At 35.3% G+C, this 16,021-nt stretch overlaps 1 protein-coding gene across 3 annotated transcripts in view; it reads left to right on the top strand.

The window, feature by feature from the left end:
* LOC131146236 (uncharacterized) overlaps window positions 1-8,847 on the top strand; it is a 57,084-nt gene extending 48,237 nt beyond the window's left edge. For 2 of the 3 annotated variants that reach the window (XM_058095676.1, XM_058095675.1), the window contains 2 exons: window positions 8,379-8,463; window positions 8,557-8,847. In XM_058095676.1, coding sequence (XP_057951659.1) covers window positions 8,379-8,463; window positions 8,557-8,639 — 168 coding nt within the window. In that variant the 3' untranslated portion in view covers window positions 8,640-8,847. Of the gene's footprint in view, window positions 1-932; window positions 1,158-8,378; window positions 8,464-8,556 lie in introns of those variants that run through there. The other variant, XM_058095674.1, reaches the window with a different exon arrangement.
* Window positions 8,848-16,021: the final 7,174 nt, after the last annotated feature.

The following is a 16,021-nucleotide window of genomic DNA, read 5'->3' as shown; positions in this document are numbered from 1 at the left end:
AACAAACTAATTAATAAAAGAAGCTAGGAAGAGAGAGAGAGAGAGAGAGAGAGAGAGAGAGAGAGAGAGAGAGAGATTGAAAGAGCACTTCAAATAAAAATTAGTCTAATAGAAAAAGGGTTCTTCAAAAATAATATAAACTTAACAATGAAAATAAGATTAAAAAAAAAGAAGGGCAAACTGAAATTAACAATAACATTAACTCAAACCGGTATTTAATTTCAAGAGAGAGAGAGAAGAATGGAGGGAGAGTGGCCATGAGTTGAGCTCCAACACAACATATAACGACCTACTATTTATAATTTTTTTTCTATTTGAATATAATAAATGTCATCTGTCTGAAGTACTACTAGTAAACTCAAGCTCCAAGGAGTGCTGAGAATAATTCTGTATATCATATGCATCTAAACAGTGGTAACTGAAAAACTGTACACTTTCTTATACACAATACCAGAAAACTATAATAATTTGAAATATATTTTTACAATACTAAATACCCAATGACAACATCAAAATCTGGAAATTATCCCCAAATCACTGATACCAAAACACACCTACCCTTCCAATAAGGGCAGCTCTAGTTAACGTCTACCCGCGAGCGTGATCTGCTCGCCTAGCCGGATCTCCTGAAAAATAGTAAGTCATTGGGATGAGACAACGCTTAGTAAGTGAAAATATGCTATTAATAGTGTATGGCGGCCGAGTTAAACGTTTAAAATACTAAAATAATACTGATACTGTAATCTGGGAAAGCTGATAAATTGTACAGAATATATTTCATGTAATTTTAAAGTACAGCCGTGTATTTGAGTTTGCTATCTGTACATACTACTAATATAATAATATAAATTGCTGCTGTGTGATATATCTGTACATAAGAACTTCTGCTATACCGTGGAATCTGTGTATCATGATATAATCTCTCATGATAGGGTTGTGCGGCCCGTAGGCTGGACTTATTCTGGTTGGTCTACCAGGCAAGTCAATCTATATCTGTAACATCCGCCAATTTGGCCCATTGCAATCTCTCCGGGCAATCTCCATATCTAATATCGTCTAATCGGCCACCTCAACTCAACTCGCTGAGGAGACTGCAATCTCTCCTGGTTTGGTTAGACGGAATCCACATACTATTTGAGTAATGTGGTTGCACTCTGTTTTGTAAATAGTAACGATACCGTGCTTTGCTGTATATATCTGTTTGTAATTTCCACAGAGATCTGATATCGTGTAATACTGTATACATATATAAATATGTATTTATCTTGCTGCTTTTAACATGATTTCAAAAACAACCATAACACTATAAATCTGAAATATCTGTAATGTCTGTCCGTAATTTCTGTAATTTCTGTCTGTAATATCTGTAAAAAATATCTGTATATAATATCTGTATACTCTGTATATAATATCTGTAATCTATGAATAATCTAATTATAGCAGCTTGATGTTATAACTGAATAATTTGTTTGAATAATCTGTCTGAGCGTTATGGTTTAGAAATCATGTTTTTCTACGAAATATTATCAATCTCATTTATGCTATTCATCTGTATAATCTGTAATGTTACATGATCGACATACCATATTGTAATAAACTCATGCCACACATTTAAATACTAAAAATCTCATACTCAATTTCTGTAATTTTTGTTGTAAAATAATATTTAGAATATTCTAGAAAAATAACCTGATTTGCATGTTTGTAAATACACATTCATAATCTTTTGAAATATATAACAAAATTTCTAGCATAGCTTATTTTTCTTACTTAAATTTTGGAAAAACCCCTACTGAATTCTGGCTCTATACCCGCAGGGTTCCCAGCTCAACATCCTGAAAACAACATCCCTCAAAACAAAATATCAGTATTTTCCTGCATACAATATTCCTTATAACTGTAGGGAAAGCAAATCCTGAATAAATTGCCTTACCCTGAAATTGGGATGAATTCCAAACTAACTTTTCTAACGATCAGCTCTGGCAGACTTGCAGAGAACTTCACTAGGAGCGTCGTGGTGACCTTAGATCTTCGATCCAGTGAGAAATAGAGTCGGGATCGAAGAGAAAAGGGGAGGGGTGCGTTTGAGAGAGAGAGAGGGAGTGATTTGCGCTGAAAATTCTATCAAAAATATGAGTTCCAGCTATTTATAGAGTTGGATTCGTCGACAAGACACGTCATCTCGTTGACGAGTCCTGTAGAAAGTTCGTCGACGAACTTGCACCCTCGTCGATGAGTTTCAATCTACCTTAAACCCTCCCTCGGTATCTTCTCGTCGACGAGACATGTCTTCGTCGACGAGATCCTCAAGAACCTTCGTCGACAAAACCCCTGTGTTCGTCGACGAGGTTTGGATGAATTTCTTGGGTTATTACACAGCAGCAGTAGCTGTTGTGTTTCTCCTTTGCTGCGGCGCAGAGCTGAAGAAGAGAAGTCCCACACGCCACTAGCTCCTTCCCAAAACCCTACACTGCCTACCTCCCTCCTTTTTCTTTTTTCATCTTTTTATCCTTCCATCCCCTTTTTCTCCTAGACTTCACATGCCTATTGCCAGCGTGCTAGCTTACACACAAGCTTGCCCTTTTTGCATTTTTGAAACAAAACTCCAGTGCAGCACGCCTTAAGTCCCTATGGCCGTCCCTTTTTCTTATTAAAACCATGGGCTTCTCTTGTATTAGGCTGCTGTGGGCTTCAAAGCCCTTCTCCACGTGCATGCATTAACCCACAAAGTTCACGGGTTGCACGCATGGCATCTCACACATGACCTAGTTCATTTAATATTGCGCACGACTTTAATTTTTAGAAATTATCCTGCAATAATAAAATATGAATATCCGTAAATTTATGGCAAAAAAAATGATAATTAACTAAAATGAGCTCAATGTTGAAACACTGAATATAACTAGGCATTTAATTAAAATTATAATCTTTAATTAATAATTTTAAATGTCTAATTATGCACTTTTGACATGTGATCACACCTCCAACTAACGTTTTGCTAGCCTTTAGCAAATAACATGAATGCAATCAGATCAAGGGAATAACAACTAAAATTTCAATACTTATGAAAATCACATGCCATGAAAATATGCTTAATGAGTTTAGGAATACAAGACACAGATTAACCTAAGTTACGTATCAACTGAGAGGTTTATACACCATTTAGTAAAACAACCAAGATAATGGAATGTAATAAGCTCACGTGTACAAGAGAGGATTAGAATTCCACGATTGACCACTAGCAAATATTAACGGTTTCAAACACGCCAATTAATCTGAGACAATAACATGGTCTTACTCTAATTCAAAACCATTGTACTGACGGATTTCACACTATTGTACTTTAAAAGGCACCCACTTTCTTGATTAGTTAGGACCCCGACAGTAGGTCACGCTATTACATTATAAAAGGTACCCACTTTTTGTCTAGTTTGGACTCCGGTAATAGGTAGCTCTTTTCAATACACAATTGTTCTCCTCTTTTTTTGATTTTTTGTTTCTTTTATTTCTTTTTCTTCTTGCAACTGATCTCTGATTTGTTTCTTGTTTTCATTTGTTTCAAACTTTTTTTGTTTTTTTTAAGCCATTAGGATATGGTTTATTAGAGTCTCAAATAATTGAAGTGTATATCAATAAAAAATGATCTAAGGTAGTCTTTCTAAGTCTTCTAACCTGTGTAGTGTGTGTAGCTAGACTCTCAACATCCTTCCCTTAGTTGAAACTAAGTGAAATAGATAAAATTCTCTTTTGATTCATTTTTTGATTGCACTACATCTTACATGTTCCATATCCTCAAAAAGAAAGAAAAAAATTTGGGCATGTAACATTCACAAATAAGGAATTCAGCATGCTCTGAGTTCAGTAATAGTATTTTCCAAAAGGTGGACCTAACTAACATGCAAACATCACATGCAATTTTTACATTGAAATTCTATCACATGGAAGCACATAATTGCACATAATATCACATATAAATGCTCTCCTCCTAACTAAAATGTAGCATTGTCCTTAATGATTGAAAAGAAAAGCAGAAGAATGATACTGAGGGAAGAAGAAGCGTTACTGGGTAGAGAAGTAAGGGAGAATAAAAACTAAAATCAAGGGAAAATGTGCCTAAAAATAAACTAAAAATGAAACAAAATAAAACAAAATGAAAGTAAAGGAAAGAAAAACATCACAGTGTGTCTGGTTGAGGCTCTGGAGGAATTTCATCTAGTGGGTGCAGGTTTATAAATTGAATCGGTGAGTCTCCAAATTTGAGTTATCACAATGAATCAATCTTGTTATCTGCACAAAAGTTAGCCTCAATTAAATCAATGCTTTCTAAGGTACCAGACAAAACATGTGCAGGTTGGCTTCCTTGTTTTAACAAGAAATGATCCTTATTTAGTATATTTTTAAGGAATTCACTTTTTTAAGAACCAGTCTTTGAGGAGCAGATTTTGGAAAGGTTGCCTTAGCTGCTTCATGATGTAAATCATTGCACAACTTCAAAGGAACTAGTTCAAGTCCCAATTGGGCCAGTTACGAGAGCACGAGCAAGGAAATTTAAAGCTGTACTCAATGGACTGTTTCAAGGGGCATGAACTCAAGCAAATTCGTGGAGGCCCATTGAGCATGACCTACGTGAGCAACAAAGATTCATCAACATGATTCACGTTCTAGAAGAATCTGTCCAAGGCTAAGCTCAAATTGGCATGTTTAAGAATACTTCTTTTTGGGTCTGATTGTAAGGCTTGCAGGCCATTTATTTTCCTTTTATTTGTTTTGACTTTTATGGGCGTGTATGGCTGATAACACAGCCATTTAAAGCTCTCCACTTTCCTTTTCTATTTTAGGCATGTGATAAGTCAATTAAAGGGCTAATTGATTTTTTTTTTCTTTTTTCTTTTAGGCAAGTAAGAGTTATTTCTTTACAAAATTTTAGCAATAATTAGGATAACTATTTTAGGAATTTTCCTTGTAATGGCTAGCCTATAAATAGGCGTCTAAGTGATGAAAAAAGGAGATCATTATTCAGTAAATTGTGAGAGTATTTTCTCTGCGGTTCTTTGAAGAACTATTTGAACTTATCGGGATTTCTCGTGGCATTCACCAACGACTTATCAAACGATTTCCACCACCGTTTGTGACGTATTCCTTATACCGAGATTCTTGTTTCATAATAAACAATGGGTTGAAGTCATATATACTAAGGTTCTTATTTGTCGTAAACAATGGGTCAAGTTTTATCATTCAATTTTGAACGTAGAAGGATCTTGGGTTCCTTTTTTGTTGTCGGATCTCGTTATTTTGGCGGGATTCGCATCACTTCAGAAACATCAACATCAAAATTTTTACCTGGTTCCTTGAGAGTTAAATTCTCACCAGTTGGCTCATCCTCTTTATCAAGTGTACTAGTCACCTTACCACTGCAGAGATTTTTTTTCAGCATTGCACTCTTTGACATTTACTCCAGTAGGGAGAAACGGTTTCACAGCTGCCAATCTCTAAGGATAAGGTATCATAGGTTGGTACTCCTTATTAGTCTTGACCTCCTCATTAACTGATTTCTTCACTTTTGGGCTTGCTTCCTTTGGTTTTTCTTTGACTTCATCTGTTTTAGTTGTAACTTCAGGTGCCGGGACAACTGTTTGTTTGTCGATGAGATGCTTAACATCGAAATCATCTTTCAGTTAATATCAGTCTCCACCATGTATTGCTCCCAATGGTTGAGCTGCAATTGGTCTTCTGTCAATCCTAGTGTTTCACTGCCGAGTATAGTCAGCTAAATGATTCAGAAAACTCAATGTCTCATCAGGCTCCTTGTCGAAGAAATCTCCTGAACACGCCGTATGGACGAACTGTTTCAAGTCAGGAGTCAACGCAGTGTTGAAGTAGTTGACTAGGTGCCACGATTCAAATCCATGGTAGGGACACATATTAACCAGATCTTTAAATCGCTTTCAGCTTTCATGAAATTTCTCGCCGTCTCTTGACTTGAATCGACTGATCTATTCTTACAAAAATTGAGTTCTCTGTGAGGGAGAAAATTTATGCAGAAATTTACGTTCCATATCATTCTAACTAGAGACAGAATGAGGCATCAAAGAATTAAGCCACATCTTTGCTCTATCCTTCAAAGAGGAAGTAAATAAACGAAGTCTAGTAAATTCATCAGTTCTAGCACTAGAAAAAAAAATATTGCAAGTCAACTCAAACCCTGTCAGGTGTCGATAAGGATACTCGGACTCCATCCCGTAGAACTGAGGTATCAATGACGCCCTCCCACGCTAAGTCATGAAATTAGGTGCACTATTAGATAAAACAGTGTAAGATGGTGCAGTTGTGCATGTAGGCTGCAAAAATTCCATAAGATTGTGTTGTGTAGGTGCAACCATATTTTCTTCAAAACTCATTTTTTTTTTATGAGAAAAATCAAAATAATAGGAAAAACATTAGTTTGAAATTAAAACTAACATTTCCCGTTAACGACGCCAAAAACTTGACTCACTTTTAAAAATGAGTAGCACAACGACTATCCCAAGTATAGGAGTTACGTTGTGTAATAATTAGCCAAAATGTCAGATCGTCTCCTCAGGGAATGCAGATTAATTCCAAACTTGTGTTAAAACAAAAAAAAAGAAAAAAAAAAGAAAAAAATTTTTACTGAACATGGTTCAGATTCGAAATCTTAGGGGTTTTGAAAATTTGTGGTGAAATTGAAACAAGCAAATGAACTAAACTCAAACAAAATCCTAAACAAAAATAAATTAACCTACACAAGTCTTAAACTTAACAAAATACTTAAACAAATTAAATCCACATTAAAAATGTGCTCACATGAAAATCAACCCACCAATAAAGTATTAAAGGCAATGTATTAAAATGAACTTTAGACATACATAACATGCATCAAATAAACGACAAGAACTAACCCAAGCTTCAAATATTCAAATAACGAACCAAAATAAAAATTCCATTAATCTAATGCGAGCATTCAACAATTAAAATAAATTTAAACAGTAATACCTTAAACAAACATAAATTTAACCCAACATTAACTTTAAATTAAGTAAAGTAAACTTAACAATAAGGTACTCAAAACACAAAAACTTAGCATTAACTTAACTGTAATTAAAATTAATCCATCAATGTTTTTAAACATAAATAAATCCCACATTAGCTCTAAACAAAAATATTCACTGCAATAATCAACTGAAATTAAATATTTAACCATGTATCGAAATGATAAAATGAAACAAATGACAATAAACAAACTAATTAATAAAAGAAGCTAGGAAGAGAGAGAGAGAGAGATTGAAAGAGCACTTCAAATAAAAATTAGTCTAATAGATTAAGGGTTCTTCAAAAATAATATAAACTTAACTTAACAATGAAACTAGGATTGAAAAAAAAGGGCAAACTGAAATTAACAATAACATTAACTCAAACCGTTATTTAATTGAGAGAGAGAGAGAGAGAGAGAAGAATGGAGGGAGAGTGGCCGTGAGTTGAGCTCCAACACAGCAGCAGTAGCTGAAGAAGAGAAGTCCCACACGCCACCAGCTCCTTCCCAAAACCCTACACTGCCTACCTCCCTCCTTTTTCCCTTTTTATCTTTTTATCCTTCCAGCCCCTTTTTTCCCTAGCCTTCACATGCCTACTGCCAGCTTACCAACAAGCTTGCCCTCTTTGCATTTTTGAAACAAAACTCCAGCGCACGCCTCAAGTCCCTATGGCCGTCCCACTGTCTAATTAAAAGCATGGGCTTCTCTTGCCCTAGGCTGCTCCAAGGGCTTCAAAGCCCTTCTCCACGTGCATGCATTGACCCACAAAGCTCACGGTTTGCACGCATGGCATCTCACACATGATCCAATTCATTTAATATTGCGCACGGCTTTAATTTCTAAAAATTATCCTGCAATAATAAAATATGAATATCCGTAAATTTACGACAAAAATAGGATAATTAACTCAAATGAGCTCAATGTTGAAATACTAAATATACTAGGCATTTAGTTAAAATTATAATCTTTAATTAATCATTTTAAATGCCTAATTATGCGCTTTTGACGCGTAATCAGTAATGGATCTCAAATACAATAACCGATATATTTCGGTTTGGTGTTGGATAAAACCGAATTGAAAAAAATCGAGTACACCCCCTAATCCTTGGTAAGGATTGCCTTTTAAATGATACCAACCGTATATCAGGGCAACACCTTCCTCCTCTTCTTCGCCCGCTCCCCCCCACCCCGCCCCGCCATATGATTTGTGTTCTGTTTTAAAAATCGAGCTTGTATTGTATATGCTGCAGGCAACAGTGAATCGATCTTAAGGGAATAGGACATCTCTGTTTGTTCCTCTCAACCCAGCTTCTATTGTATATGCTGCAGGCAACAGTGAATCGATCTAAAGGGAATAGGACTGAGATATCCAAAGCAGACCTTATTCAGAAAAGTTCTTATTGTCGGGTTTCAGGCAAGTTTAGTGATCGGAATAGTTAATTGCAGTTTCACTGTAAATAAAGCTGCAACTAAATTTGATTGTCTATTTGGCTTTTAAACTCTGCAGGTCGGGACATGGATCTCCTGGAAATCTCAGCTTATGGCAATGTCCGACATGGCCAAGACTCTGGGGGATGCAACATTCAATGACCACATTAATCAGTGGCAATTTGCATGTTGTAAAGTTGACATTGGGTTGAGAAGAGGATGATTTTGTTAGATTATCATGACCTTGCATACATTGATTACGTTCAAATGGTCCTTTTCTTTCCAGAGCGAGGGGAAATCATATGGACTTCAAATTTGGCTGCACTGTCCTCGTATATATATATATTTGACATAGGTATTTAAAAACAAACATTACCTCAACATTTACAAAAGGAAAAATAGTGTCGTGCATTCATATGGCAAGATAATTAAGGGTGGGTGAAGTAAAGTCAGTTTTACATGCTTCATTCACTCCTATCATGAATATAGCTTTAAAACTCTTAACTGGTGATCTATTCGGTGAAGTTATTGGGTCAGTCCATTCGATGAGCCCATGAATAGCAATACCCTTGTAAGTTTTCTCCTTCGGAATTGTTATGGTCATGGTTCAACGACTTGAGAATGCACATAAATGAGCTAAATTTTCCATTAGCATTGAATGAAAAACAAAAAATTAAACATTTATTTAAAATTCTTTTGTTTCTACCAAAATGAATCAAAACAAACTTTATTTTTGTATTTCTAATTGGCAAATACGCATAATTATGCATAGGTTGTAATGAAGCATATAGGACCAACTACCAACCATATCATAATTGATGGTAGGGGTGGCAAAACGGATTGATGGGTCATTGGAGAGTCACCAGCGGGGTGGAGGTTAAATGGGTTCGGGTTGGATTTGACGTGTTTATTAATGGGTGAATAATCTATAAACCTAAACCCGTCCATTTAATAAGCAGGTGGGTAATAAGCACCTGTTTAAAAATATAATTTATTTATTTTAATTTTTTCTTTAACATTTTATCAAAATTGACTTAATTAATTTTTTTTAAAAAAAAGCACTTTAAAAGAAGAAAAAAAAAAAAAACAACCCAAAAATGGACTGCCTAAAGGCCAAAGTGCTCAAAAGCAAAAAAAAAAAAAAAAAGAAAAAAAAAAAGAAAAAGAAAATGTAAACAGGTCACTCAACGGGTACCCGTGCCAAACTTGCCCAAATAGTTTATCAAACGGGTTGGGTTTGGGTTGACTCGTTTATAAATGGATTGGTTTCCTCCCAAACCCAAACCTAATCTAAACGGATGAGCGACGAGTAACCCGTTGGGTTTTGACTCATTTTGCCACCTCTAATTGATGGTTGAGTTATAATCAAATCATCAAGGATATCACCTACTCCCATTTGATTTGGTTCACTAGGCTCAAGTCCATCTGCGCATGGTCTGACCTCAGCGCCCTTTGTGGCCATTAAATTCTTGAGTTGTTTACAAAAATAATATATATATATATATATATATATATATAAAATTTAAAAACATATAAATATATGACAATTGGCACAATATTTATAGAATTGTACTAAAATAAAACTAATTTTTCTTAAGTCAATGAGAAAAGGGCAACCGACTTTTGGAAAGTCAATTATGTTGCCCACATGAATTATGTGGATTCAAAAGTTAGTTTAACCGATTTATTAACAAATTATTTGGTCCACTCAAAATTGACTTTTCTTTCTTAATAAATCCCCTTGCATTTCTATCAATAAATAAATAAATAAATAAATCCCCTCACATTAGTCCATACAATTGATAACCAATCAACTTTCTATAAGTCTGTTTATTAACAAATTTTATGCATGATTTCCACATGCATACACGCAAAGTTAGACTTACTATAAGTTGGTTTATTAACAAATTTTTACATTCAACCACCCACACATGCATGCAACCAATGACTTATCATAGGGTAGTATAGATGTCCCAAACTAGGTCCGAGCATACAACTTATAGTAATCCATCTCCTAAATTTATGTTTGTTCTACATTGAAAGATAGCCTAAAACTTTTAACATAGAAGGCTTGAATTTTAGCTTTGAATGTTTATGATCGATGTTTAATTTTCTAATATAGGATTTGGGACATAAGGTTTAAACCTTAGATTTAACTTAGAAATAGGGCTGCAAATGAGCCGAACTGTTCGTGAGTTACTCGATGCTCGATTTGATATTGACTCGCTCAAACTCATTTATAAAGTTAAATGAACCAAGCTTGAGCAAAAATTTTGAGTTTGTCAACTATACGAGTCAAGTTCATACTCGACTTGTTAGGCTCACGAGCTGACTCATTTAACAAATCATGAGTTGGCTCATTTATCAGTTTGAATACTAGTTCATTAGTAACTCGTGAACTAATTCGATATTAGGTTTGTGAACTAACTCCATATTAGTTGTAAACAAACTCAATACAAATCAAATTAAATATTTAATTTTAAAAATATTTAATTTTTAAAAATATTTTCCTCAATTTATATTCGTTAATTATCAATTAATTTAATAAGTTTAGTGGTTTGGTCTATTTATTAGTTTGAAATGAGCTCCAATTGAGTTGAATTTAAGCTCAAACTCAAGCTCGGTTTGTTTATTTGTGAAATAAATTTTAATTGAGTCGAGTTTGAGTTATATATATATGCTAAATGAGGCTCTTGAACATAAAAAAATTAAACCTAAGTTCAAAGTTGGCTAGAGATTGCTTATAAATGAACGAGTCCTCAAGCTTCGCACAGTTAAGCTCAGCTGAGCTCATTTGCAGTCGTACTTGGGAAGGCAGAGAAATGAAATGGTGCAACCGGAATGGTCATTTTTTCCCTTTTATGCAAGCCATTTGCTTGCTTTTTGGCTATTTGAGAAAAAGAGGGGAGGGGAGGGTAGAGAGAGAGAGAGAGAGAGAGAGAAGATTTGTCTTGTAATCCATTTATTGACGCACGCTATTTGCCTGCTTTTTGGTTGAAAAAGGAAAGCTAATTGATCACAACTTCTAAACAAAATCAAGTTCATAACTTCATTGGGGAGGAAATGTCTAAACATTGTTGGGTTTTCCTCCTTGTGGGGTCCATGCCTTTTGAAAAGGTATTTTTTTTATTGAGTTGGCTTCTCAAGGAAGCATGGCAGCTGCTGCCTTGCATTTTTTCAAAAGTCTCACGCACACCAGCTGCCCTTTCATCTCCTTTTCTCTCTCTTTTTTTTTTTAACAGCAGTAAGGGGCTCCTTAGTTTTTTCTCTATTTTCTGTTTTTCACTCACGTCTATAGCTCCAACACCTCACTCCAGCAACCACACCGGTCGTCTTCTTTGCTGCCGCAACCTGCTACTACTGTTCCGGCTGTGTATTTATAGCATATTGGTATTTCTTTGATTGTGCTCATTTTGATTGGTTATTTGGAACTTTGTTCAAAATATTTGGTGAGACATTTCCATCTTGCTACATTGGTATACACTCTTGTGTATTTGCAAGGCTTATGCCTTTTGTATCCACTTTGTACAACATATTTGGTGATAGTGGATTTGGACCGCTGTACCCCATGGACGTACCTCAATATTTGAGGGAACCATGTTAAATTTCTTGTGTCTTATTTTTTATGTATCATTTGCATTACTCCATTGTTTTACTTGTGGGAATTGTTCATATATAATTTTTTTCCCAACAAGTGGTATCAGAGCCGTGTTATTTGTACGCATTAAATTTGTGTAAATCATGGATAGTAATGTTGGTCGTATGATTAGCTTCAATAGAAGCAATTGGGTAACTTGGAAAACAAAAATGCAAGAACTTTTATTTTGCAAAGATTTGGATGGGCCTATTGAGGGTGATAGCCGAAAGCCTAAAGACATGAGTGATGATAAGGGGAATATGCTTAATAGGAAAATTGTTGGTGTTATCTGGCAATGGATTGATGATAGTATTTTTCATCATCTTTTTATCGAAACTTCAGCACATGAACTGTGGAAAAAACTGGAGGGTCTTTATGATAGAAAGTCGGCTACAAATAAAGTTTTTATTTTTCGAAAATTGGTGAATTTGAAATATAAAGATGGTGGTCTTATTACCGAACATTTGAATGAGATGAAAAATATTATCATTCAACTTGCTACTATGAAAATAGTTTTTGATGATGAATTGCAGGCCTTAATACTTCTTAACTCTTTGCCAGAAAGTTGGGAGACTTTAGTTGTGATAGTTAGTAATTCGGCCCTCGATGGAATTGTTACTATGAACCAAGTAACTAGCTGCTTGTTGAATGAAGAAATTAGAAGAAAATCAGTTCGCTCTTCTCATTTAGAGGCACTTGTGATAGAAAACCGGGGGAGAGGCAGAAGCAAAAGCAGATATTCTAACCGCAATGATAAATCAAGAGGGCGGTCTAGTTCAGTTTCGAAAAAAGATATTGAGTGCCACTATTGTCATAAAAGGGGGAATATGAAGCGGGAGTATAAAAAATTGAAATTCAAGGAGCAAAACAAAGAGAAAAATTTTGAGAAAAAGCATGAAGACACAACTTCAGTTGTATATGATGGTGATCTCATGGTTGCTTGTGATGAAAGTTGCATTAATTTGACAAGTCAAGAAACTGATTGGGTTATTGATTCTGGTGCGTCATTCCATGTCACTTCTCGGGGAGATTTCTTCACTTCTTATTCCATAGGAAATTACGGAGTTGTTTGGATGGGAAATGAAGGTCTGTCAAAAATTGTTAGCATGGGAAATGTTTGTTTGGAAACAAATTTGGGATGCAAGTTGGTGCTCAAAGATGTGAGACATGTACTCGATATCCGACTAAATTTGATATCTACCAGAATGCTTGATGATAAAGGGTTTGACAACCATTTTTGTGATGGAAAATGGAAGCTCAAAAAGGGTAATTTGGTGGTGGCTAAAGGCAAGAAGACTGATACACTTTATATGATGCAAGGTAAAATTGATAATGGTGTTGTGAATGCAATTGATTGTCACTCTTCCACCGATTTGTGGCATAAGCAACTTGGGCACATGAGTGAAAAAGGAATGCAGTTTTTGTTCAAAAAGAAGCTCCTACCTGGGATGAAAGGTACCTCTCTTAAAGCTTGTGTTCATTGTTTGGCCGATAAGCAACATAGAGCTCCTTTTCGTACAAAGTTTATTACTAAAAAATCTAATGTTTTAGATTTGATACATTCAAATGTATGTGGTCTTTTGAAAGTTAAATCTCATGGTGGTGCACTTTATTTTGTTACCTTTATTGATGATTGTTCAAGAAAAGTTTGGGCTTACACTTTGAAGACTAAAGATCAAGTTTTAGATGTGTTTAAGCATTTTCAGGTTAAAGTTGAAAGGGAGACTGGAAAAAAAGTGAAATGTGTGCGCTCGGATAATGGTGAAGAGTACATTGGCCCATTTGATGCATATTGTTACAGCCAAGGAATTAGACATCAAAAGACCATTGAGAAAACCCCTAAAAAAAATGGTATTGCCAAAAGGATGAACCGCACTATGCTGGGGAGAATGAGATGAATGCTCGCTTATGCGAAGTTGCCAAAATAATTTTGGGGTGAAGCAATGAGGATGACGGTGGACTTGATTAATTTGTCTCCTTCATCTCCTCTACTTGGTGAAGTTCCTAAAAAAATTTGGAAAGGTAAGGATGTCACTTATGATCACTTGAAAGTGTTTGGTTGTCGTGCATTTGTTCACATTCCAAAAGATGAAAGATCCAAATTTGATGACAAGACAATGTAATGTATTTTTCTTGACTATGAGCATGATGAATTTGGATATAGATTATGGGATCCGGTTGATAAGAAAATTGTTAGAAGCCGAGATGTTGTATTTTTTGAAGATAAAACAATTGAAGATTTTGGCACGGTTGAGCAACCACAATTTAATGGGAATGATTTTGTTGACTTAGACTTACCTTCTCCACCTTTGGCACATGATGAAAATTTAGAAGATGTTCTTCCACCTCTTGAAGATGTTGGAAATGATGAAATTCCTAATGATGTTGAAGATGAAAATGAGGGGGAGCAACAAGTTCAAGAGCAAGCTCAATTGAGAAGGTCTTCAAGAGAGTCGAGACCTTCAACTAAATATCCATCAAGTGATTATATTACTCTAAGAGATCAAGGGGAGCCCGAAAGCTATCAAGAAGCCATGAACCATGAAAATAAAGTTGAATGGATGGAGGCTATGCAAGAGGAAATGAATTCCATAGTTGACAATCACACTTATGATTTGGTTAAACTTCCTCCTGGAAAGAAAGTTTTGAAAAATAAATGGGTATTTAGGCTAAAAAATGATAGAAAGAATCTTTGGCACAAGGCTAGGCTTGTGGTAAAAGGCTTTGATCAGAAAAATATAATTGACTTTGATGAAATATTCTCACCGGTTGTGAAGATGTCATCTATTTGGGTTGTTCTTGGCATGATAGCATACTTGAATTTAGAAGTTGAACAACTAGATGTGAAAATTGTTTTCTTACACGATAACTTGGAAAATAAATTTACTTGGAACAATCAAAAGGCTTCAAACAAAAAGGTAAAGAGAATTTAGTGTGCAAATTAAAGAAAAGTTTGTATGGGTTGAAATAAGCATCACGGAGATGGTACAAGAAATTTGATTCTTTCATGATTGATCATGGTTACTCAAAAACCTCTTTAGATGATTGTGTGTTTGTGAAAATATTTTCGGATGATACTTATATTATTCTCTTACTCTATGTTGATGATATGCTCATTGTAGGACATGACTTCTCCAAGATTGACAAGTTGAAGTTGGAGTTGAGAAAGTCTTTTGCTATGAAAGACTTGGGACCAACAAAACAAATTCTTGGCATGAGAATTGTTCGTGATCGTGAAAAATGGCAAATTTGGTTGTTTCAAGAAAGTTACATTGAAAAAGTGCTTGAGAGGTTCAATATGGATAAAACAAAACCTGTTGGTTGCCCACTTGCTAGTCACTTCAAGCTTTGTACAAAACAAAGTCCTACAAGTGAGAAAGACAAGGAAGAGATGAACAAAATTTCTTATGCTTCGGCCGTTGGTTCCTTAATGTATGCAATGGTTTGCACAAGACCGGATTTAACTTATGCTGTTGGAGTTGTTAGTCGGTTTCTCTCTAATACAGGAAATGAGCATTGGTTAGCGGTAAAATGGATTCTCCGATACCTTAGAGGCACTTCAAAGATGTGTTTGTGCTTTGGAAATGGTAAATCTATGCTCTATGGATTCACGAATGTTGACACGGCCGGTGATGTTGATTCTAGAAAATCCACTTCGGGTTATTTGATGACTTTTGCAAGGGGATCTGTGGCATGACAATCTAAATTATAGAAATGTGTTGCTCTATTTACTAAGGAAACCGAGTTTATAGCCATTATGGAAGCTTACAAAGAATTACTTTGGTTGAAGAGATTTTTGAAAGAGTTGGGCTAGTTGAAGAGATTTTTGAAAGAGTTGGGCTAGTTGAAGAGATTTTGAAGAGATTTTGGTTGAAGGAAACTAAGGCCCATGCCTTTTGGAAAGGTG

This window comes from Malania oleifera, chromosome 13 (genome assembly GCF_029873635.1).
Source record: "Malania oleifera isolate guangnan ecotype guangnan chromosome 13, ASM2987363v1, whole genome shotgun sequence".
Classification (NCBI taxonomy): domain Eukaryota; kingdom Viridiplantae; phylum Streptophyta; class Magnoliopsida; order Santalales; family Ximeniaceae; genus Malania; species Malania oleifera.
This window is presented reverse-complemented; position numbering and strand designations above follow the sequence as displayed.